This window comes from Schistocerca cancellata, chromosome 10 (genome assembly GCF_023864275.1).
Source record: "Schistocerca cancellata isolate TAMUIC-IGC-003103 chromosome 10, iqSchCanc2.1, whole genome shotgun sequence".
In the NCBI taxonomy this organism is placed as follows: domain Eukaryota; kingdom Metazoa; phylum Arthropoda; class Insecta; order Orthoptera; family Acrididae; genus Schistocerca; species Schistocerca cancellata.
This window is the reverse complement of record NC_064635.1, coordinates 115,557,345-115,583,349: the sequence shown is the minus strand read 5'-3', so window position 1 is coordinate 115,583,349 and position 26,005 is coordinate 115,557,345. Positions and strand designations below refer to the sequence as shown.

The window sequence follows — 26,005 nt, the reverse complement described above, 5'->3', positions numbered from 1 at the left end:
GGTGGGTGGTGAGAACCATGGACATGTTTTAGCTCCAGTTCCCACCTGCGGAGTTCTGAGAAACTGGTGCCTGGGGGAATAATCCAAATGGCAGGTGTAGTGGAACAGGCACTGAGGTCATGACTGTCATGTTGTAGAGCTTGCACTGAAACAGGGCATTGTGTGTTAGCTGTATACACCCTCTGCCTATGCCCATTCATCCTAGCTGATATCTTGGTGGCTGTCATGTCATTTATATGACATGTTGTTTTGATAGTACGTGTTTTGCCAGTTTCAGGGCTGGTGCAGGTAGTAGAAGGGTGCATAGGGCAAGTCTTATAATGGGAATGGTCACTGGGGTAGAAGCCATGGGGTAGGGAGATGGGTGCAGAAGGATGCATAGGGTTTGACAAGGATGTTGCGGAAATTGGGAAGGCGATGAAAAGCTATTCTAGTTGTGGTGGAAAAATGTTGGTCAGAATGGACCTCATTTCAGAGCATGATTTCAGGGAGTTGTAGCCTTAACGAAGTAGCTGGATTAATACATTCAAGGCTAGGATAATACTGAGTGAAAAGTGGTGTCCTCAGCTGTTTTTTCAAGGGGTCAGCAGTACCAAGATTTGATGTGATGGCCTGTGAAATGTGCTTCTGAACTGGGCTGGTGGGGTAATTACGTCCAGTGAAGGCGGAGATGAGAGTGGTTGTGTATTGCTGTAAAGAGTCTGCATCGGAGCAAATACATTTGGCCCAGAAGCCAAGGCTGTGCGGGAGGGAGAACTTGACATGGAAGGTATGGCAGCTGTCATATTGAATAATGTTGTTTGTTAGTATGTTTAATGTGAACTGAACTCTGTAGCTGACCTTTGGTGAGGATGAGATCAACGTCAAGGGAAGTGATCTCATCTTCACCGAAGGACATTATGAATCACAGCAAAGAAAATAAAAATTTCTTTGTTGTGAAAGCAGGATACTATTAATGCTGTATCCAAACATTACAGGTTTGTTTTTTCTACTGATCTGCATTAACATACATTTTTCCACATTTAGAGCTAGGTACCATTCATCACACCAGTTAGAAATTTTGACCAAGTCATCTTGTATCCTCCTACAGTCACTGAACTTCGACACCTTCAACCGCAAATTGCTGCCCATCTGGTCCACCAAATCATATGTGTCTATAGAGAATAATAGTGGTCGTTCCCTGGGGCACTCCTGATGATAACCTTGTCTCTGATGAACACTCATTATTGAGGATGTCATACAAGCAGTTACAACTTAAGAAATTTTCCAGCAACTCACGTACATGTGAACCTATTCCATACACTCGTACCTTCTTTAACGGCTTGCAGTGGGGCACAATGTCAAATGCTTTCCAGAAATATAGAAAAATGGAATCTGCCTGTTGCCCTTCATCCATAGTTCACAGTATAAATCTGAGAAAAGGGCAAGCTAAGTTTTCCCGTGGGTGGTGCTTTCTAAAACCCTGCTAATTCATGGACATGAGATTCTCTGTCTCAAGAAAATATATTATATTTTAACTGAAAATGTGTTCAGGGATTCTGCAGCAAACCAATGTTAGGGATATTGGTCTGTAATTTTGCGAGTCCTTTCTTTTGCCCTTCTAATATACAGGACACTTGTTCTTTTTCCCAGGCACTTGGGACTTTGTGCTGGGCAAGAGATTTGCAATAACTGCTAACTAGGTAAGGGTCCATTACTGTAGAGTACAAAGATCATGAGAAGATCAAAACCAATTGCAAGATGAATCACACAAGCCATCTGTATGGTCCAAAAAATGTCAATTGACTCTAAATAATGGAAAGTGTGAATTCAATGAAATAACGAAAAATGTGAAGTCATTCACATAAGTAGTGACAGGAATCTTTTAAATTTTGGTTACATGATAAGTTGCATAAATCTAAAGGCTATCAGTTCAACTAAATACCTAGGGATTACAATTATCAACAAGTTAAATTGGAATGATCACATAGAAAATATTGTGGGGGAGTCAAACCAAAGACTGCGTTTTATTGGCAGAACACTTAGAAGATGTCAGCAGAGCTACTAAAGACGCACTCTACACTGCTCTTGTCTGTCCTCTTTTTGAGTACTGCTGCACACTACAGGATCATTACCAGATAGAATTTAGGAGCACATTGAAAAAATTCAAAGAACTGCAGCTCATTTTGTATTATTGCAAAATAGGGGAGCAAGTGTCACAGATATAATACAGAAGATGGGTTGGAAAGTATTAAAATGAAGTAGTAGAAGAGATTTGTCTTTCAGTATTGTACATGTAGAAGTGCTCGTAGCTCTTGAGGTATGCATTTTACAGCCCAGGTATACTAGAGTTTTTTCCTTCATATGTTCGTTGTTGTCGTATCCATAAATATTGACCATTCCTCCTGCGATGTCCTGTGTGGGGAGAAATGGTCATTAAAATAGAGAACTCAGATCTAGCACAGAAACATTTAAGTGTTCGTGTTTCTTGCACACTGTTAGAGAGCAGAACAGTATAGAAATAGCCTGAAGATGGTTCAGTAAACCTTCTGCCTGCTACTTAAGTGTGATTTGTGAAATAGTCTTGTAGTTGTAGATGTAGCGATGTATTACCATTGGTTGGTGATCTGATTTCATTGTTTGGCAGAACAGGAGGCTTTCTCTGATCCTGAGAGATGTGTGACCTGCCCTTCACATCCAGCATTCCCCTATCTGTCACTCTTTCCTTCTTTAGGGAGAAACTGGCAGTTTCAAAAGGTAGCTTTCATATTTTTTTCTATTTTTAAGTTAGTAAGGAGTTGTTGTTGTTGTTGTTCACAGTGTGGCTTGAGTGATTCAGACGACGGTGCGTCAGTCTGTTGCGTCTCGAGGGGTATGGTGACGCCAAGGAAAGGACTGGACCGGGAGCCTTCCTTTACGGAGGCTTCTACACCCAGGACAAATGGTGTTTCACCATGCCTCTCTCCTACAACAAAGAGCAGATCGAGGTGTTCGTCGCGGAATGTGAGTGACAGATTCTGGTACTTGCAGTCTTGTGTTGCATAATTTAATTTAAATTCACTAACTTGTCATATGCTTTGTAGGAGGATAATAGCAGGACAGATTTGCCAACGTGCTCAGCTACAAAAACCCACACTGTCATTGAACAGAGGAACGGTGCAGAAATGATACATCTGTTTGCTTCCCCGGCGAGTTGTGTTACAGATGAAGTTTCACCTGTTTTGAACAAGAGGAGGAATCCACCATTTAAAGTAAGTAAAGGCCCGAGATGGTGATGTATAACCTGATATTACATTGCCAGGAGTATTCATAAAATTTTAATTACCACCTCAGTAGAAAAAAAAGAATTCTTCCTCTGAGTATTGTATGCAATCCCAGTACGCAATGAAAACTCCGCACCGCAGTACCACGGCACGCTGCTAGAGGAGATGAGCCAATATGGCACATCACATTGATAAAGCGGGGTATCATACCACGATTCATTTTTGGGAGCACACATTTAACTGTCTGGATTGGCCTGATACAGCTTAGACATTTCTGCAGAAACCAAAAATTCAGTGCTATACAATGGTGTACTTTTATTACCAGGCTTGTGCCTTTTTGATTCGGTTCATGGTGTGCTACAGTACTGTGGTCCAGAGGTTTCATTGTTCACAATGAAACCTCTTGCAAATAAATAAAATATTAATTATGTAACTTCACATTTTCCAAGTGACAATTAGAAGTTCGATTATCTCTTGTATGTAATCTAGAGAATCCAACTGAGGGGAGTCTGTTGGACGTGGAAGGAAATCAGAAGTGAACTCTTGTTTCAGATAAAATACCCCAGAATAAATTAGTATTATAAAATATTATAGAAGAGAGGTAATATTAATTATAACAAAAAAAAAAGTTGGAACTGTAGGGCACAAATACTTTTAGACTGACCATAGTGTTCATCTCAGATATTTTGTGAGCTGTTTAAAATATTATAATTCGGTTTTCACCAAAATAAGTTGTGAAAAATATACCATATTTACTCGAATCTAAGCCGCATTTTTTTTCCAGTTTTTGTAATCCAAAAAACCGCCTGTGGCTTAGAATGGAGTGCAAAGCAAGCGGAAGTTCTGAAAAATGTTGGTAGGTGCCGCCACAAATAACTTCTGCCGTCGAATATATGTAGCGCCACACAGGCATCCTTTGTAAGCACAAAGATAAATACTGGCGCCAAAACCTCTGCGTCAGTAAATAAAATTAAAAAAATAAATAAATTTGAAGACGAGCTTTTTTTCTCCGCCCGAGTTTCGACCACTGCATTTTCATACATTATCCAACGAAGTAAATACAAATTCCGTATTGTTCATCTTCGAATGTAGCAGAATTTCAATGTACTACGAAAATCCGACTGGCAAGACTGGGATTTTTGTCAATATGGCCAACTCTACGTTCTGAATATTTTCCTACCTGTGAGAAGAGATGGTTCCTAATAGGAACCTGATGAAATGTGAATCACATGCAGTATTCTCTTCACCATAAGAATAATACGAAAATAAACATTTTGCCATGTATTCTTTCGTGTTTGCTGCTCTCATTTAAATCCTGTCTGCCTAATAAACTACTAAACTAGAGTGAAACAACAGCAAACGCGGAAGAATATACATATCGTGTCATGTTTATATTCGTATTATTCTTATGCCTAATAGTGATATAGTCAGAAATGAAGCACAGCAACTGACTAGATTTTTAAATCTAAGATGATTAATTTCTGTGCAGAATTTGATGTACTAAAGAAGCGGCCGCAAAGATTTTCAAACGGAGAAAAATTTTCGCCGAACTCTCTTTCAGAACATGTTCTATCGTACGCAGTCTATTATTTGGTTCTTGTTGATCATTATCAAAGAAAGCAGCAGTGTAAGTAACAACAAATAGCATTCTCTTGCCATTGTTTCGCTAATGAGACGATTCCTCTCATTTTTTAATTGTAGACGGCGGTAGCGCACACAAAAGCAAGCCATGCCGCGAGCAGCGACAGGTCGTACACACGCACTATCAGAATGCGACAAACAATGCATGACACAGTATAGTAATGCATTCTCAGCTTAGAGTGACTGACGTAAACACCTATAACATAGAAACGGCACTTATCAGATCAAAGCAAAATAAGCAATCGATTCAAACCAGACGAAGCACGTGAAAAAGGAAGGGTATCCATATAAATACGGACGGAGCGCCTGACGCATAGCAATGGCTACCTGGTAAAGCTTAACTGCTAAGCTTACGACTCGAACCAAACTACTGTAGTTGTATCGTCATTCATTCGACCTAAATTGTGTCTCATATTACAATGGACCAACTTTGTTTCGATTTGGAGGTGCGGCCTAAAACTTTTCTCTCCCCTTGAATTTCGAGTCTCAAATTTCAGGTGCGGCTTAGATTTGGGAATTTTTTTTTCCTTTATTTCGAGTCTCATTTTTCAGGCGCGGCTTAGATTCGAGTGCGGCTTAGATTCGAGTAAATACGGTATATTATGAAGACACTATCCTGGAAAGCAGCACTAGCTGCAAGTTGCCTATCCAATGACTTTCAGGAGCAACAAAAATATGATTTTCAATATTTGCTGTCGTTATTGATTAAATTTAAAATGCTGTCGTAATTTACTCATTTTGAGGTATAATCTTACGTTACAAGTTTAGCACAATGAAACATGTATCACAGCTAGAAACTGTATTTATCTAGAGGCAGCATAACTGATGGTGCACAAATACCCAGACTTTATTCCTCTAGTATTTGAGAATGGGAGCACTTAGCTACTTCCAACAAACTTTAAGCATAATTTAAAGCCTTTTCGAAACTTTTTCTCAGTTACTTGCTTAAAGGCAAATATTTAACATTTTAACACATTTGTAAAGTAGACAGACATTTGAAGCTGTTTTACACAATGCTGTTCGATTCTTAGAGATCCATGGTTTACTGGCTTCTCGGTAAATGACGTATGTCTCTTTTTGTTAGTAGATTAATTACAGAAACATTGGTATCAACTTTGTTTTTTTACAATGGAACTATTGTAATTTATGCAGATACAATCTCAGTTCTAAAAGAGATGAATTAGATAGTATTTCATACTTGAAAATTTGATTAGTAGTTGCGAAGAAATTACAATCTTCAGAACAGCGGATGATGCTATATGGAGCTGCTGTGTCAGGCTGATGGGATGCTACAGTGTGACGCAGGTAACAGTGTCTACTTACAAAAGTGCAATAGTGGAGGAAAGTTTAATTTAAAACTGATACTAATCACACTTGCCTACATGTGGTTGGAGTGACACACTAGTTAACTGTGGTAACAATTTTTATCTCATTCCTTCCATAGACTTGAAAGATAGGTGCACATAAAAATTTGAATGCATCTGTAAAACAGCATTCAAAATACGAGCAATGCTGTACTGACTTCCAGAGACATGCTCAGTTTCTCTGGAGCTGACGTGTGGATTATAAACAATAGCCTGCAAGTTAAATTTCATTCACTCCGCTCATTGCAGGCGCGTTCTTTACCCTCTGTCTACTATTCCGATGCTTTTTCAATAACAATTTTTTGCAAATTCACTAACTCATAATTCTTGTCGGACCGTGTCTGTCGTATATTTTTCTGCATACAACTCAGCTGTCGTCTTCGCGTTCCTTCTGAATACTGTGTGAAGAAGTAGTGTATCTGGTTTCTCTCATCCCGTGAAAGAAATTTATTTTTGAATCTAAACAACATTCACTACATGTGAATGACACAGAAAGAATGGAAGCTACATTCTCTCTGTGTCCCTTTTCTTTCAGTTTCACAAATGTGCTACTCTCCATTTCCTCCTCATCCTGCGTGCTGTATATCCTTATTTGGGTACAAAATCGAGAACTTCTGCATAAGACAGCAGCCAGTTTTATGCCCAAAACAGATAAGTCATACATTTTAAGTTGCTGGAAGAACATGACAAGTTATAGTTTCTAAAGAATGGCCAAAAACATTGTATCACAGCTTACAAGAATGTGATGGAAGAGACATGCTTATCAAGTGCACCTCTAAAAATTCTTACATTTTTAAACCTTAAAGAAAGAATAAAAGACCAGAAACTTCAGTGCCGTGTTAAGGTTTCCAAAAATGATGCCCCCCCCCCCTTCCCCCCATGGAGCTCAGGGCTCTTTCACGAGTTCGTGTGTGACGCACCCGGGGCCCCGAGCTATTGCAGCCAACTCTCCCTTCCCTGGCTGCATTTCCTTTACTGTGCCCTCCCTTCCTATCCTCGCTCCTTCCCTGTGGCCCCCCTCCTTCTCCTCTCTTGGTGTTCTGATTTATATCAACCTGGTTATCACCTGCTTCCCTGTATTGCTTGCAATTCTATTCCTTCTGCCTTTTCTTTCATCCTTTTTGACATTTAGGTCCCCGCTTGAGGTTTTGGCCTCCACTTCTAAATTTTCTATTTTTAGTGTGAGCCATTTGGGGAAGAACTCCCTTCCTAGCATCATCTATGGTGTGGATTCCTCTCCTCCCTTCCTTCCCTGCTGTAGTCCCCCTTCCACCCTGCTAGGTCATCAGCATGTATAGCCAGTCTCTGTGGTGGGGCTGCCGGCTGGAGTGGCCGAGCGGTTCTAGGCGCTACAGTCTGGAACCACGCGACCACTACGGTCGCAGGTTCGTATCCTGCCTCGAGCATGGATGTGTGTGTGATGTCCTTAGGTTAGTTAGGTTTAAGTAGTTCTAAGTTCTAGGGGACTGATGACCTTAGAAGTTAAGTCCCATAGTGCTCAGAGCCATTTGAACCATTTTTTTGTGGTGGGGCTTTTGTGTACCTGTCGGGCTGAGCCCCTGACTACACGGGCATTGCGCTACTGATACCTGATCTTTTACCTCCCCATGTATGCCAAGGAGTGGTTGCTTGTCTTCTTAGAACACTGGAACTCCCAGCAATGGGCACAATGCCATGCGGCCCTTGCTATGGGTGTATGACACCCATGGGGAGAGCTCCTGATTGGAGTGGGTGGTATGACCTCGCAGCCTTCCCCTCTGGTGCCCCGTCTTTACTAGACAAAGCCTTTGTTTTTTGTGGAGAATATCGAGGACAAGTTTGGTGAAGTGGAATCTATTAGTAAGATGCTGTCAGGCTCCCTATTGACCACAGCCTTTTCTGCCACCCAATCTGCAGCTGTTAGTGCTTGTGATCGTCTTGGCAATATCCCAGTGTCTATTACTCTCTACCAATCTGTGAATATGGTCTAGGGAGTGATTTTTCATAGAGACCTCATCCTGCAAACTGATGAGGAACTCTGGGCTAATCTGAAGTGAAGCAACATTATTTTTGTTCAACATGTGCAGAAGGGTCACCAAGACAACCACACCGATACTGGTGCTCTCATTCTGGCTTTCAAGAGGGATACCCTCCCAGAGAAGGTCAAAGTTATGTGCTACAGATGTGATGTGAAGGCATACGTCCCACCACCTCCCACCACCCTTGAGGTGCTTTTGCTGCTTGCGTTTTGGGCGTATTTCTTCCCACTGTACGGCAGACCCCTCTGTGTGGTGACTGTGGACACCCACTCCATGAGGGAAACCCGTCCAGTGTCACTTTCTTCCACTTTTGCCTCTGTTACACCCTTTCCCCCTTCCTATCTTTTCCTTACACCAGCCCTATCCCCCTCCCCCCTCCCTTTCCCTGCAGTTCCCACATCTGGGAGCCGCACCCTCTCCCTGCCTGAAGATGTGCCCCTCTTCTTCGGCACCTGCTGGTGATTGGGCTCCCTCCTGAGACCCCTCTCCCTGTCTTCACTCAGGTCGGAAGAGCCCTACCACCATTCAGCCACAAGACGCACCATCTGTGTGCTCCAAAGGTCACCTACTCTCTTTTGGTTCCCGATTGTGCAGTCACCCTCCGCCAAATCTGAAAGAGGAGAAGAAGTAGAAGAAGAAGAAGAAGAAGAAGAAGAAGAAGAAACAACAGTCTCAAGACAGGGCACCCCACACCTCCTCTCCCCTCCCTCCAGCCTGGTGCCCCCGGAGGTGCCATCTCACCCCTCGCAAGCAGAGTCTGACATCTTATTTATGGATGTCATGTCATCCTTGTTGATGATGGCCACTGACTGAGTGACATGGCCTCCTTTGGCTTCTTCATGTGTAAGCTGGACTCTCGCCACATGATCATCCAGTGGAATTGCAGTGGATACTATCATCACCTATCGGAAACCGGAAATACAACGTCTTGTCTCCTCCTATTCTGCACTCTGTCTTGTTCTTCAAGAAACACATTTCCATACTGACCACTCTCCAACATTTTGTGCTTATTGGGCATTCTGTCAGAACCGTGCAGGCCCCAGGGTAGCATGTGGCGGGGTCTGCAGTTTGGTTCGCTCCAATTTCATTAGTGACTGGATCCCCCTACGTAACAACTTGGAAGAAATAGCAGTTAGGGCTAGGGGCGGCAATCACAATTTGCAATGTCTACCTCCCTCCAAATATGCAACTTCTCTATGTTGAACTGTCTACCTTAATCCAGCAACATCCCTCCCCCATCTCTCTTCCTTGGGGACTTCAATGCCCACCACCCACTGTGGGTAGGGGTCTCCTAATTGACCAACTTATTACGGACCTTGATTTGTCTCCCCTCAATGATGGTTCCCCTACCCACTTCAGCGCCGCTCATGGCACATTTACTGCTATTGATCTCACGATCTCCCCTGCTTTCGTGGCTTCCCTACATTGATCACCCCATGATGATGATTGTGACAGTGACCACTTTCCGGTGACTCTATTGTTCCCCTGGTGCTGCCAGGCAGACAGCCCCCCATGTTGGGCATTCTGCAGGGCCAATTGGCTTTTATATATGTCTGCTGTGCACTTGGAGACCTCCCTCTCAAATCCCATTGATGCAGTTGTGCATGGCGTCTCGGCCACTATTCTTCATGCTGCTGGCACAGCTGTCCCCTATCCACAGGTCCCCCTCGTCGCCGACTGGTACCGTGGAGGACCAAGAATGTCGCAGTCGCTGCTCGGGACCACCAACGGGCGCTGTAGCGATTTAAACGACACCCTTCATTGACTAACCTCCTCACTTTTAAGTGTCTCCATGCTAAGGCTTGTTGCCTTATTAAGCAGCATAAAATGGAGTGCTGGGAGCACGATGTTTCCTTCTGGGGATGTATGCCTCTTCATCGCAGGTTTGGTCAAAGCTCCGTAGTTATCTGGGCCGCCAGCGACAGCCAACTGGTCCAGGGTCTTAACCTCAAAGGTGCTCTGTGCACTGATCCATTGGTCCTTGCAGAACACCTCAGGACACACATCGCGATGGCATTGGCATCCTCTTCCTATCCTGCTACCTTTCTCTGCAGAAACGCAGACCCCGCCCCCGTTTCATCCCACACCACACTGAGCCCCATAATGAACCCTTCACTGAATGGGAATTCTGGCAGGGTCTTACCTCTTCATGAGACATGGCCCGAGGCACAGATTCCATCTGCAGCCAGATGATCCAACACTTGGGCGTTCCACAGAGGCAACATCTCCTCATGGTCTTCAACCACATTTGGCTCACGGGTGTTTTTCTGTCACAATGGGAAACCTGTATAGTTATCCCGTCCTTAAGCCCGGGAAGAACCCAACGTCTCTCAACAACTACCGTCCAATTAGCCTGACGAACATTGTAAACTACTCGAGAGATTAGTTAGCTTCAGACTTCAGATTGTTTTGAGTACTCAAATCTCAGGGCTTTTGTCCCTGTATCAGTGTGGCTTCTAGGCAGCATGATCTCCCACTGACCATATACTCAGACTGGAAACAGGTTTTTACTAACTGCCGGCACCTTGTTGTGGTCTTCTTTGACCTAAGTAAGGCGTACGACATGGCTTGGCCCCATCACATTTTAGTTACCCTCCATGACTGCAGCTTCCATGGGCCCCTTCTGATTTATATCTGCTAGTTTTTACCTCACCGGCTCTCCCGGGTTTGAGTTGGCACTTCACTCAACGCCCCTCGGATTCATGAGAATGGTATCCCACAGGGTTCAGTGCTAATTGTCAGACTTTTCCTCATAGCCATCAATGGACATGTAACATCTGTCGGGCCTCTGGTTACCCCAGCGTTGTCCATTGATGATTTTTGCATCTGATGCAGCTTCCACTGAGTAGCATCTGCTCAGTGCTGGCTCCAAGGTGCAGTCTGACTGGCCTCTGCATGGGCCACCTCTCATGACCTCCAGTTTTCTCCCTCCAAAATGTGGGTTATGCATTTTTGTCATCGACCCACAGTACGCTCCGATCCCGAACTTTATTTAGGCAACTAGATACTCGATGTTGTAGCACAGTCCCATCTCTTGAGCCTTGTTTTTGATAAGAAGCTGACTTCGTTGCCCCATATTCGCCACCTAAGGACTACATGCATGAGGAAGCTTAATGCTCTGATCTCCTGGCCAACACCTCTTGGGATGCAGACCGTACCACTCTTCTCTACCTTTACTGTGCTCTGGTCTTATCCAGAAAAGATTATGGTAACCAGTTTTAATGCTCAGCTGCTCCTTCCACTTTGCACCTGCTTGACTCCGTTCACCATTCTAATGTGCATCTGGCGATTGGTGCCTTTCACACTAGTCCCGTTGACAGTCTCCTCACACAAGTGGGGATTTCCCCTCTCTACAAATACGATGGAGCCAACTCCTGGTTTCTTACGCAATCACTATTCTCCAATTTCCTGACCATGCCGTGTACCCTGTTGTCTTTGCCAACGAGGGGTGTCTCCCTCCAGACACCCGCCCATGGATGGGATTGCTAGTTGGCGTGTGTCTCACTTCACTCTGTCGGGACCTCCATCTCCACTGAAATGCACCCTGTGTTTTTCCTCCTGGATGGTGCCTATACCACAGATTGGGACCGATCTACTCTTGGGTCCTAAGATCTCTGTTGCCCCTATGTTTTTCAGGCATTTTGTATGTGCCATCCTTGTAGAGTTCCAGGGCGTCACCATCTTCTACACTAAGACAATAGATAAGGTGATATGCTTTCAATTCTCCTACTGGCTTAGAACACAACTTATTGCCGGGACCATGTAGAATGTTGACAGCAAAGCTTCTAGCCATTCACAGAGCCCTATATTTTGTTCCTCAGGCCTCCCTCCACTGTGTTTTAATTTGCTCAGAATCAATGAGCAGCCTGCAGGCTATCGACCGATGCTATTATCGTCACCCTTTGGTCTCTGCTATCCGTGACCTTCTCTCTGCTTTTGGCCATGCCGCCTGCTCAGTTGTCTTTCTGTGGGTCCCAAGTCATTTGAGAATCCCAGGTGATGAACTGGCTGACCGTTTGGCTAGAGAAGCAGATACTTACGCCCCATTTCCTTTAATGATTCCAGCTGTGGATATATGGATCTACGTCAAATCTCTCTTTGTCCAAAAATGGAATGACTTCTGGTCCGCAACTGCTCATAGTAATAAACTCTGCACAATCAAGGAGTCTACTGCAGTTTGTTGCTCTTCCTTCGACTCCTCTCAGGAGTCCACTGTTCTATGCTGTCTACGTTTTGGTCATACCAGGCTCACCCACTGTTTCCTCCTACAGAACGAACCACCCTGACAATGTGGTTGTCGAGCCAGACAGATGATATCCCACATATTGGTGGAATGTCCCCTTCTTTTGGCCCTTCATGCTAAATATAGTCTTCCTGATTCCTCAGATTTAATATTAGCAGATGATTCACAGATGGTTGAACTGGTTGTCAGTTTCCTCTGTGAAAGTGGTTTTTATTTCGAGATATAAGGTTTTACTTTACTTTTGGAGCAGGGGCAGGGTGGTTGTGGTTAGGACCTCTCTTCATGTCTTCTCGGTCTGGGACCCCATGACCACTTCCCCATGGAAAGACCGCCCCTTTTTTTCCAGTTTTTAGATTTAGTCTCACCTTTTATGCCTTTCACTGTGTGTATGTGTTTTCAACTTCATTTATTTTATATAATTTGGTTCCCCTGCCTGGATCCATCCACTTTTAATGGACCCTCATTCTCCACTGACTATCTTCAGAATCACAGGACTGATGACCTCGCCATTTGGTCCCTTTAGTCCCATAAACCCTCTCAATTAATTAATCAGTCAATCAAAAATAATCGTATTCAATCTTCGGCAAGATTACTTACTGGATGAGTGGAAGGTTCAGCAGTTTGAAAAAGGTGACACAGTTTTAGGTAACAAGCAATTACTGGCAGCAGAACTCAAAAAGAGACATCATCCACAGTGGTAAAGTTTCCAAATGTTTCAAAACTTAAAGACATGTCTTAAATTGTCCCACAGAAATGCTGACAGAGAGAGCAGTGGCCAAAATATTTTTAAATGGTGTTTTGACTGTGAGGGAGGCTTTGGGACAATAACTACATTTTCTTTCTGTGTCCATTGACTCACAGTTCATTAGTTATGGACAGCAAGCGCATCAAAATTGCTTTTCTTATAAGTAAGAATGTGAAAGGAAAGGGGAATATGAAGAAAAGCAAAAAGAGGAAGAGAACAAAAATTATCTTGAAGAGCAGATTAAAAACATGAATAACACGAAAAAAATCATCTGACTATGACACAACTGCTCTGAAAGAAAAGAAAAAAAAGTACACTGATTAATAATGACCCACAAGATGATCTTCTGTCTCAAACTTCAGCTAAACTGAAGAAAGCACTCGGGGAGGGGGTGGGGGTGTTAACAGCATCAAAATCAGCCCAGTATATGCTTGAGGGTCCACAAATGAAAGTAGAAGAATGTGTGAAAGGAAGGGAGGTGGAAACCATTCAGGAAAACTTGAGAGAAGAAAATCTAGTATGGTTATTTTTTTCCCAAGATTCCTTAAAAATAGAAACCCAGTACTGAAGTGTAGAATGTCATTAGTTGGAAAAGTGTGATGTAAATTTTGTGTGTGAATTATGGATATGAATATTGAATTACCAATATCAAATTACCAGTGTACTTGCATATATCAATAAATTTGTATGAAGGATAAATTGGCCGTACCTCATCCAGGATCATAACAGAGAAATTTATTATGGTCTCAACCAGTAATTTTGGTAGGGGATTATCAAAAATGAAAACAATTCATTTGTGCCATATCTATTTATTGAAACAGTTTGTTACCTTTCAAAAATATTTTATCATCTCTTAATCACATTTTTAAAAATATTTTGTCACTTTTCTCACCTTTTCCAAGTGCCAGCATGCCTCATCACCCTGTAAATACTGTAATTACTCTGATACTAGTAATAGAATTTTGAAGAATGGAATAGTATTGATTCAGTCTTTTTTAGAACTATGATACTAGCATTAGAAATTACTGTAGTACACAAAAAAAAAGTTGATGCCAATATCTCTGTAATTAACATAGGTATGAAAAGAGACTATATGTTATTTTATGAGAACTGTTTCACAATTCATCTGGATGGAAACAGAATAACAATATCTTAAACAGTTTCAGAAATATTTCAGTCAAACAATTTAGCTGAATCACCCCATATAATGCATGCACACTTCAATTTGCATAACCGCATATGGAGCAGAGCTTGCAACTAGTGTCATCGTATCTTCTGCTAGGCACAGACCGGTGTTCTTTTTGCAGGTTGTGCCCTGTAGTACCAAATAAATCCGTGCCCTGATGTTGTTGGTTCTCCAGCACATAAGTGAGGGATGCCAAGACCGCAACATCTCTCCCTCCACAGCAACAAACACTGATAACCGTTAGTTAATGAAATCACCTGAGGGTCCACACTCGTCATTGCAAATGTATCTCTGTTTTACTTATTTATTTGTCTGGGTATTGCAGTAGGATTTGTCATCGTAATACAGTGAAAATCAATCGCTCAAATATATAGAAATGCAGAATGTACATTGAAGTGCCAAAGAAACTTCTGTAGATATGCATATTCAAATACAGAGATATGTAAACAGGCAGAATACGGCGCTGCGGTCGGCAACACCTATATAAGACCACAAGTGGCTGGTGCAGTTGTTACATCAGTTACTGATGCAATTGCAGATTATCGAGATTTAAGCGAGATTAAATGTGGTGTTATAATCAGCACACAAGCGATGGGACACAGCATCTCCGAGGTAGCAATGAAGTGAGGATTTTCCCATATGACCATTTTACGAGTGTTCCATGAATATCAGGAATCCGGTAAAATATCAAATCTCTGACATTGCAGCAGCCAGAAAAAGATACTGCAAGAACGAGACCAATGACAACTGAAGAGAATCGTTCAACATGACAGAAGTGCAACCCTTCTGCAAATTTCTGCAGATTTCAGTGCTGGGCTGGGTTCGATTCCTGATGGGGTCAGGAATTTTAACCTGCCTTGAGATGACAGGGTGTTGGTGGCGTTCTCATCATTTCATCATCATTCACGAAACTGCCAAGATTGGACTGAGCAAAGGTTGGAAATTTGTATGGGCGCTGATAACCGCGCAGTTGAGTGCCCCACAAAGCACACATCATAATCATCAGTGCTGGACCATCAACAAGTGTCAACATGTGAACCATTCAACAAAACATAATCGATATGGGCTTTTGGAGCCGAAGGCCCACTCCTGTACCTCTGAAGACTGCATGACACAAAGCTTTATCTCTCGCCTGGCCCATCAACACCGACATTAGACTGTTGATGACTGGAAACTTGTTGCCTGGTCAGACAAGTGTTGTTTCAAATTGTATGAAGCGGATGGACACATACGGGTATGGAGACAACCTCATCAACCCATGGACCCTACAGGTCAGCAGGGGACTCTTCAAGCTGGTGGAGGCTCTGTCATGGTGTGGGGTGTGTGTAGTTGGAGTGATATGGGACCTCTGATACGTTTAGACACAACTCTGGCAGATGAGATGTACGCAAGCATCCTGTCTGTTCACCTGCATCCATTCATGTCCATTGTGCATTCCGCTGGACCTGGGGAATTCCAGCAGGACAATGTGACACCCCATATGTCCGTAATTGCTACAGAGTGGCTCCAGGAACACACTTCCTAATTTAAACACTTCCACTGGCCACCAAACTCCCCAGACATGAGCATTATTGAGCATATCTGGGATGCCTTGCAATGTGCTATTGAGAAGAGATCTCCACCCCCTCATACTCTTATGGGTTTATGGACAGCCCTGCAGGATTTATGGTGTCAATTCCCTCCATCACTACTTCAGACATTAGTCAAGTCCATGCCACGCCGCGTTGCACCACTTCTGCGTGCTTGTGGGGGCTCTACATGATATTAGGCAGGTGTACCAGTTTCTTTGACTCTTTAGTGTATGATGATAGGAAAGGTGGTCGGCCATGACCTTGCTTGAAGGAACTGTCCAGTTATTTGCCTGAAACGATTTAGGAAAACTATTAAAAATATGCAGAAGAATGGCCAGACAGAGCAAACTCCATCCACCCAAATATGAGGGCAATGTCATAACAACTGTACTGCCTCATTCGGTTGGTCCCTATTTCACAGTGTTCTTTTGATCATACAAAGTTTCCATCAGATAACTTATAATACGAGGGTAAGTCAGTTATTATCCCCAAAGTAGTTATAAAATTTTATTGTAATCAAATAGGAAACTTACAAGAACATCATTTTTCAACATAGTCTCCTTGCCTTTCGACTCACTTGGTCCATTGTTGTACAAGCTTCCTGATGCCCTCATAAAAGAAGGTTCTCGGTTGAGTTGGCGATACAGAAATGCACCGCTTCTTTCACCGCTTCGTCTGAGGCAAATCGATGGTCCCTTAATGCCTGTTTGAGTGGACCAAACAAGTGATAGTAAGGGGACAAGATCGGGACTATAAGGAGGATGATCCAGTACTTCAAATTTGAGTTTCTGGAGCATTTCAGCAGTGTGGGCAGCAGTATGTGGATGGGCATTGTCATGCAACAGCACAACACCTTTTGACAGCAATCCTCGGCGTTTGCTTTAAATTGCAGGCTTTAGCCTGGCAGTAAGCATCTCACTGTAACATACATTATTTATTGCTGTGCACCTTTCCCCATAATGTTCCAGTATGGACCTTGTGAGTCCCAGAAAACTATAAGCATCAGTTTTCCTGCGGACGGTTGGGTCTTGAACTTTTTCTTGCGTGGGGAATATGGATATTTCCATTCCATACTCTTCCGTTTACTCTCTAGCTTTTAATGATGGATCAATGTTTTGTCACCAGTAATAATCCTGGCTACGAAGTTGTCCCCTTCGTTACCATAGTGATCCACATGTTTTTTGCAGATGTCCAAGCATGTTTGTTAATGCAACTGTGAGAGGTGTTTTTGGACCCATCTTGCACAAACTTTATGAAACCCAAGTCTGTTTTGGATGATATGTAGGCAGAACTGTGACTAATTTGCAGATTATGTACCACTTCATCAATAGTTAATTGTCTCTCTAAGAGAATCGTTTCATGTGAATGCTCAGTGGTTTCTTCATTTGTACTGGTAAACAGTCATCCAGCTCCTTCATTGTGCATAACACTTGTGCAACTATTTCAGAATTTTTCAATCCATTAGTAGACACTCCGTTGTGGCGAAACAGTGCTCCCGTACAGCACTGAAAGTCTTCGATGAATTTTGGCCCCTGATACGTCTTCCGACCACTAAACACGGATCACTGAATGTTGCTCTTTTTTGGTGCAAATAGATAGCGGAGCAGCCATGATTAACAGGATGGCGGTGATAACGAAACTAACCTAGCAGCTTGAAAATTGCAAAGATATAACAACAGATAAACAAAGCATGTGTCATCGACTGAAAATGACAAATTAACAAAAATATAACTAAACTGCAGATAATAATTGACTTATCCTTGTACAACACATAACTTATCACTGTGCACACTGGTGACGCCTGGACCACAAATGTGCTGTTATGCTTCTTGCACTCCAGTCTGTCCAGAAAATTGACTCCAGGCCCTAAATATCCAACTTTGCCACATGCATGTCTTTGTGTCCTCCCTTCATTCCTTCTGAAAAATTGAGTCACCACCCCCCCCCCCTCCCCCCCCCCCCCCCCTCCCCCCCATAGTGCATGAGATCGGAAAATCACAAGGCATTACTATTGGGTCATTCCATGTCAGTTCACCCAGTTCAGATTTGACTGAAATTCAGTACACTAAATCTACCATGTGTGGAACACTCGTGTACAAAGTATTAGTTTCCCCAGCCAATTAGTTCCAGAATTATGGCTTCTGAAAGAAGGTGACGTGACTGGGAAATTGCAACCCACAACTGGCAATCTATCTTCAGATCCAACTTCAGGTCTTAATAACTTTGGAGCTATTCCACACAGTCCAGTGAAATTTTTACAACCCAGTAACATCCATTTAGAGAACATACTTCATGAATTAAAACACCAACAACATATCTCTGAGGGAAAATAAAAAAAATTCCAAAATGGGATTTAAAAAATGTAATACGTTAAAAGGTACATATTGTAGGTGCCCTCTATGCCAAATATAATTCACTCAAAAAGGGTATAAATTTTTTTGTGGTAAGCTTAATGTGGTCTAAACACACACAGAACTCATCATGCCCATATCAGTCACAAAAACTGAGTTACATGCACACGAAAATGCAAAAATTTGAAAAATTACCTGGAAAACATGGATTTCTGATGTGTGGTAGCTCAAAAGGGACAAGTGGTATCCAAGGAAAATTTCACACACTGCATAAGTAGACCATAATGATATATATCTCAAAATTTCAGCCTGTTATTGCAAGACATTTGTGTACAATGGAAGTTGACAGATGTTTTTTGTGATGTGGCCATTGTTCCACAACACAGTTTTGTAAAAACGTATCGTAAACTGTTCTGCCTCTTCTTATCCTCTCCCACAACTGTTTATGTGCTTCGAACAAAAGTTCTCCCACACTTTAGCTACTGTACTCTGTACATTGAGTGGCAAATTGTACTGTCTTCCTGACACTGTGGTAGGAACTGGAACTGTCATAAGAATATGTTCAAAAGGAATCCAACATCTGTCTGCCAAACGTGGCCAATGAAATGATCTTGCTGGGCCTGCTGGTGCCAGGAAGTTCACAAATACATCACCTTCTGCTTCACAGCACTCTGCAACACATCCTAAGTACCATTTGTCATTATAAAGAGCAGGTGCTGCTTTTGCTTCTGAATCCTGAGTCAGACACACTGTTGTGCATGAACCTATAGTTATAACCGGTCAGTCTGCTCATCTGCATATTGTCAGAGTCCACTGGAGAGAAGTGATGATGGCTCCTTGTGCCTGTAACAGTTTTAACGTGATCTAGTCTCCTTTTTAGCAACTCTTTGACTGATTTCACCTCATCTTTTGAAACATAGAATGATTGTATGCCAGAGATATTTTTCTGTACCCAGGCAAATAATTGAAGAGGTGTTAGAATGTGACCTTCTGTAGGATGCTGCAGACTAGCTCGTGATGCCATGCACTTAATGGTAGCACCAATACCATCACATACATTTTTACCATGAATTGTCGTGAAAAAATTCCATTCTGCATGAATCTGAAAATCGTGGTAATGCATGCATAAATTTTTGATATTTTTACAGTTTTTGTACTGACTAGCTGCCCCATGACTCAAGTATTTTGCAAAATGTATGTGAGGCAGCGTGTTTGTCACATATGTCATGACAGTGCGAATGTGGGCATGAACTGCAGTGGCATCATGAATTAAACAGTCACTAAAAACACACAGGCTCATGACACGCACATCACCTCATTCACCTCTATTGTAAATCGCAAATGGCTGGAGAGTTGCTTGACTGTTGTCCCAATGATATCCTTGGATGGCATCTTGAACAAAAAATGCATAATTTTCAGAAAAGTCTAGTATTACTATAATTTCATCTTGTTTCAAATTATCCTTACAAAACTGGAGATAAGCCACTTGTGCTATTGCTGTGAAGCTGTGTGTGGTCAATTTGTCCGTTTTTTGACAACACATTTCAACAAAATCTTCCACTGTAGTTTGCTTTGTTTCAAGACTTGTGCGATCCACGTGTGTCCATTGTTTATAAGAAACAAGTTCATCATCATCCATAAGAAGTTCACCATACAGTTTGTTATTCATGTGTTCGGCAAGATTTGCTTTACCAGGACTTTTTTCACACCTGTGTATCATGCACTGGTAGGAACTGATGTCACACACAAACAGCTTCATTACACCTTTGTAATCCAGACCAGAATCCTTTATAGCAGCAAACATCAGCTTAGCATTTTGATGGGTCTCACATACACAAACATTGTGTGTGCCCCTTGCACTTACAGGCACAACCCATTTTGGCCGAAGATTGAAAAAAGATGATAAACCTACTTTGGTACTGGGATACCTTTCCTTGAATTCTACATATAGTTCCGATATGTTGCATAGCAACAGTCTTTTTTGCATCTGTACATGTACATTTCCCATTTTCACCGTTACCTAGTCTATTTTTCCAGGCATTATTCGGCTGTAATCATTATTTTCATAAAACTCTGACACTAGCACCTTTATTTCTGGACTCAATTGCTTACCCTGGGCCTGCTGAAGTTGTAGAAGCACTCCTTGGGTTGCTTTTATTTTCCTAGCTTGCTTTACCATATATGTAGAAACATTGAATTCCTTTGCAGTACAATATGTACCTTTTAACGAATTACATTTTTTAATCACATTTTGGAATTTTTTATTTTCCCTCAGAAATATGTTGTTGGTGTTTTGACTAATAGAGTGTGTTCTCTAAGTGGATGTTATGGGGTTGTAAAAATTTCACTGGACGGTGCGGAATAGTTCCAAAGTTATTAAGACCTGAAGTTGGGTCACACCACCTTCTTTCACAAGTCATAATTCAGTAACTAATTGGCAGGGGAACTTAAAATTTTGTACATAAGTGTTCCACACTTGGTAGCATTGGTGAGCTAACTTTCAGCCAAATCTGAGACTATCAGCTGGAACATTTTCTCAAATTGGTTGAATTGTCATGGAATGGCCCTGTTATGCTCTATACATCGGGTGAATGATTTTGTTGTAAAAAGGTTTCTTTGTTATCATGTGTTATATTTGGAGTCACGAATGCTGGCAGTTGAGTTTGGGCTTGTTCAGCACACCTACATCGCGAATTCTCTGCTAGCCGATGAGTGAGTGTTCAGTAGTGTACTGAGCCCTCTGCTCTGAATGCCGTAGCTAATGTGTGCATTAAACATGATCGTAGCAAATTGTTTAGTGAATTTTTATTCCATTTTTTTAAGAGTTGTCATTGCTGATGGTGGTGCTGAGTGATGAGGATGATGAGCAAGGGAGAGACTTAATTTGCAGTATATATGCTTTCTTCAAGCAGAAAGCATGCGCATGTGTGTACTGCATCTGTCACTGGGAGTCATAAACAGTGCAATCCTCATCCATGCCTCGACATGCGCGAACTGCTATCATTAGTAGATGACAGGGTGTTGCAGCAGTCCCATTTTGTTTTTAATTCCTACTCTGTGGTCCCTAAATAATCTTTAATTGTGTAGTATGCATTATGATTTAACTGCTTTTTTAAATAGATATACGTCAGCAGTCTCTTTTTTTATCTCCTCTGGTAATTTACTATACAGTTTTATTGACTGATAGAAAATACTGTTTTGAGTTTTTTGTTTGTTTCCTTTGGTAAATGTAACTCCAGAGTGGCTCTTGAACCATTATTATGTATAGAACTGCTAATGATCATCATCATTGTCTTGGGCCTTCGTCCCTCTTCAACGGGGGTCGGCCCTGTTGCTATGGATTTGGCAATTTTAGTGTCCGAGGATGGCCAGATGCCCTTTCTGTCGTCACGCCGTACCCCCCAGGAAGGAATTAGTGTATCCCAGCTGTCTGCATCTAGTGTAAGTCATGAAATAGTGCGAACATTTTCAAGTGTCTGCGAGTCGTGTAATTGAGGCAGGACAAGGGGAACAGCCCGGTATTCACCTAGGGGATGTGGAAAACCACCTAAAAACCACATCTGGGCTGGCCAGCACACTGACCCTCATTGTTAATCCGACGGGCGGATTCGGGGCGGATTCGATCTGGGGCTGGCGCACCTGCCCAAGTCCAGGAAGCAGTGCATTAGAGCTCTCAGCTAACCAGGTGGATATAGAACTGTTAACGATATGCGCAACGTATTGGTAGATGACATGTACTCATTCAGTGCAGTAAGGACACACTGTTTTCTAATGTTCTTTTTAGTGTGTCTTATTTCTTTATTTTTCTGTCTCAGCTGCACTGGCAATTTGTGTTCATTGCTGGACCATTATCTGAGTGATTCTGAATGATTAATGAAATAATGTTTGTACATTTTGATCTGTTCCAATTTTGAACATTCTATGTCCTCAATGTAAGTGCCTACTACTGTACAGCGAGTAAACTGTTTAGTGGACACTCACCTTTGATGCAGTTCAGTTGGCCAAGTTGCTCACCATAAGTGGAATATATTGATCGACAATAATAATAAAAATCACTCAGTCGTGTGCAAAACACTTAACTCACCATGTGTATTTAATGTGGATGGGGTTATGAAAGACAACCGTTAAGTCGCTCACATTGAGTCACTCAATTGTTACAACATAGTTCCGAGACTGTCTCATACAGTCCACAGTGAAAATATGCCAGAGTTGCATTACGTGAGAGGCAGAGTATGGAATGACTTGTAGGCTGTGCTGACTGCTGTGGTGACTCTCCTCAGCTGTCCATGGGGCAATTTTCGTTCACAGGTGCGGGATTCGTAGTGAATAGGAAGGTAGGGCAGAGGGTGTGTTACTGTGAACAGTTCAGTGACCGGGTTGTTCTAATCAGAATTGACAGCAGACCAACACCGACAACGATAGTTCAGGTATACATGCTGATGTCGCAAGCTGAAGATGAACAGATAGAGAAAGTGTATGAGGATATTGAAAGGGTAATGCAGTATGTAAAGGGGGACGAAAATCTAATAGTCATGGGTGACTGGAATGCAGTTGTAGGGGAAGGAGTAGAAGAAAAGGTTACAAGAGAATATGGGCTTGGGACAAGGAATGAAAGAGGAGAAAGACTAATTGAGTTCTGTAACAAGTTTCATCTAGTAATAGCAAATACCCTGTTCAAGAATCACAAGAGGAAGAGGTATACTTGGAAAAGGCCAGGAGATACGGGAAGATTTCAATTAGATTACATCATGGTCAGACAGAGATTCCGAAATCAGATACTGGACTGTAAGGCGTGCCCAGGAGCAGATATAGACTCAGATAACAATATAGTAGTGATGAAGAGTAGGCTGAAGTTCAAGACATTAGTCAGGAAGAATCAATACCCAAAGAAGTGGCATACGGAAGTACTAAGGAATGACGAGATACGTTTGAAGTTCTCTAACGCTATAGATACAGCAATAAGGAATAGCGCAGTAGGCAGTACAGTTGAAGAGGAATGGACATCTCTAAAAAGGGCCATCACAGAAGTTGGAAAGGAAAACATAGGTACAAAGAAGGTAGCTGCGAAGAAACCATGGGTAACAGAAGAAATACTTCAGTTGATTGATGAAAGGAGGAAGTACAAACATGTTCCGGGAAAATCAGGAATACAGAAATAAGTCGTTGAGGAATGAAATAAATAGGAAGTGCAGGGAAGCTAAGACGAAATGGCTGCAGGAAAAATGTGAAGACATTGAAAAAGATATGATTGTCGGAAGGACAGACTTAGCATACAGGAAAGTCCAAACAACCTTTGGTGACATTAAAAGCAACGGTGGTAACATTAAGAGTGCAACGGGAATTCCACTGTTAAATGCAGAGGAGAGAGCAGATGTTGTTGTTGTTGTGGTCTTCAGTCCTGAGACTGGTTTGATGCAGCTCTCCATGCTACTCTATCCTGTGCAAGCTTCTTCATCTCCCAGTACCTACTGCAACCTACATGCTTCTGAATCTGCTTAGTGTATTCATCTCTTGGTCTCCCTCTACCATTTTTACCCTCCACGCTGCCCTCCAATACTAAATTGGTGATCCCTTGATGCCTCAGAACATGTCCTACCAACCGATCCCTTCTTCTGGTCAAGTTGTGCCACAAACTTCTCTTCTCCCCAATCCTATTCAATACTTCCTCATTAGTTATGTGATCTACCCATCTAATCTTCAGCATTCTTCTGTAGCACCACATTTCGAAAGCTTCTATTCTCTTCTTGTCCAAACTATTTACCGTCCATGTTTCACTTCCATACATGGCTACACTCTGTACAAATACTTTCAGAAAAGACTTCCTAACATACAAATCCATACTCGATGTAAACAAATTTCTCGTCTTCAAAAACACTTTTTTTTGCCATTGACAGCCTACATTTTACATCCTCTCTACTTCAACCATCATCAGTTATTTTGCTCCCCAAATAGCAAAACTCATCTACTGCTTTAAGTGTCACATTTCCTAATATAATTCCCTCAGCATCACCTGATTTAATTCAACTACATCCCTTTATCCACATTTTGTTTTTGTTGATGTTCATCTTATATCCTCCTTCAAGACACTGTCTATTCTGTTCAAATGCTCTTCCAGGCCCTTTGCTGTCCCTGACAGAATTACAATGTCGTCGGCAAACTTCAAAGTTTTTATTCCTTCTCCATAGCTTTTAATTCCTGCTCCAAATTGTTCTTTAAAGCAAACAAGGCTACAATCCTGTCACAATCCTTTCTCAACCACAGCTTCCCTTTCATGCCCCTCGACTCTTATAACTGCCATCTCATTTCTGTACAAATTGTAAATCGCCTTTCACTCCCTGTATTTGACCCCTGCCACCTGACATTACCAGATTACAGATTATAATATTTACAAATGGTGGGCACAATGTTGACACACACACACACACACACACACACACACACACACACACACACACACACACACACACTCACTCTCTTCACCTTTTGAAAGTTTGATGCATATTATTTCTTACCATCTGCCATATTTAGTGAGAGACAAGCTATTATAAAAAAGAAATACTTATTACTGGTAAGTGATTGCTTAATACAACTGCAATGGGTGTGGATGGCTCAAGGGTTTGCTTGCTTTCATGATCAAACCATTTCAAGGTGTGGACGAATACAAAGCACATTGTAAATATAAATAGTAAGTACAGAAAGCCATACTTGCTTTTCCACGATATGTTTGATGGACAGCTTGTATTTTTAGGCAGATGGCTTCTTACTGTGTATGTTCTTGCTTTGCTATAAGGTTTTTATAAATTATTTTGTATATAATGTTCTAAAAAGGTTCATCTGTTGAATTTTATTACATTTTGTGTTTTGTAGGGTAGTGTAAACAGTGCAAAACACAACGGACTGCTAGATTCAGTCAGTAAAGACCCAGAAGTACCATTGCGAGGACACAGTTCTCAGCTAGTCACTCCATCTATATCAGCTGCTAGAATGGCTACAGTTTTCTGCCACCGTACAGATGGTGTGCAGGAAATAGAAGACTGTTTGTCTCTAGAGGTAAGGGGCTCTCTAAGATTGAGATTTCTGTGTCTTTCCTGGTTCACCAATCAACTGTACATAAATGTTTCACTTTGCAGAATGACATAAATAGTATGAATGAAAAAGAGTCAGTCAGGGGAAATCTGAAGACGCCAACAGAATTGCATGTTAGGAGGCTGCCGTCACTGTCTCCTATGGAGACCTGCTACGGCCCTCCTTCTTCACCGGGTGAGCAGAGCAGTGAATGTTCTATGGAGAGGCGGGTAAGTAGCACCTCTCCCCCACAGCACCTGCTTAATTTGTTGCCGGTGTATCTTGTGTAATTATCTACAAATTAGATGTCTCTTTCTCAGCATTCTGTAAGCAGTATGGAGAAGTCCATGTTATTACATTTATTCGACGAAATACGGACAATGCCACAGTTGGAGAAGGGTATCGAGAGAGATGTAAGTACTTTTTAAAGTATATAATGTGGTAAGTGGAACACATTTCATTTCACAATTATATAAAATGAGATTTAAAGGTTTCTTAACATAAATTGGTATTAGTAAGTAAGTCGTGGTTGGAATACAAGCAGTGGGTGGAGAAAAATTGGTATTAGTAAGAAAATCG

General features: G+C 42.0%; 1 protein-coding gene across 1 annotated transcript in view; it reads left to right on the top strand.

Moving 5' to 3' along the window:
• Positions 1 to 26,005, top strand: part of LOC126106372 (uncharacterized) — an 88,910-nt gene that overhangs the window by 29,211 nt on the left and 33,694 nt on the right. Inside the window, exons 4-8 of the mRNA XM_049912635.1 lie at positions 2,800 to 2,982; positions 3,063 to 3,230; positions 25,229 to 25,411; positions 25,492 to 25,656; positions 25,747 to 25,839. Of these exons, the coding sequence (XP_049768592.1) occupies positions 2,800 to 2,982; positions 3,063 to 3,230; positions 25,229 to 25,411; positions 25,492 to 25,656; positions 25,747 to 25,839 (792 nt within the window). The remainder of the gene's footprint in view (positions 1 to 2,799; positions 2,983 to 3,062; positions 3,231 to 25,228; positions 25,412 to 25,491; positions 25,657 to 25,746; positions 25,840 to 26,005) is intronic.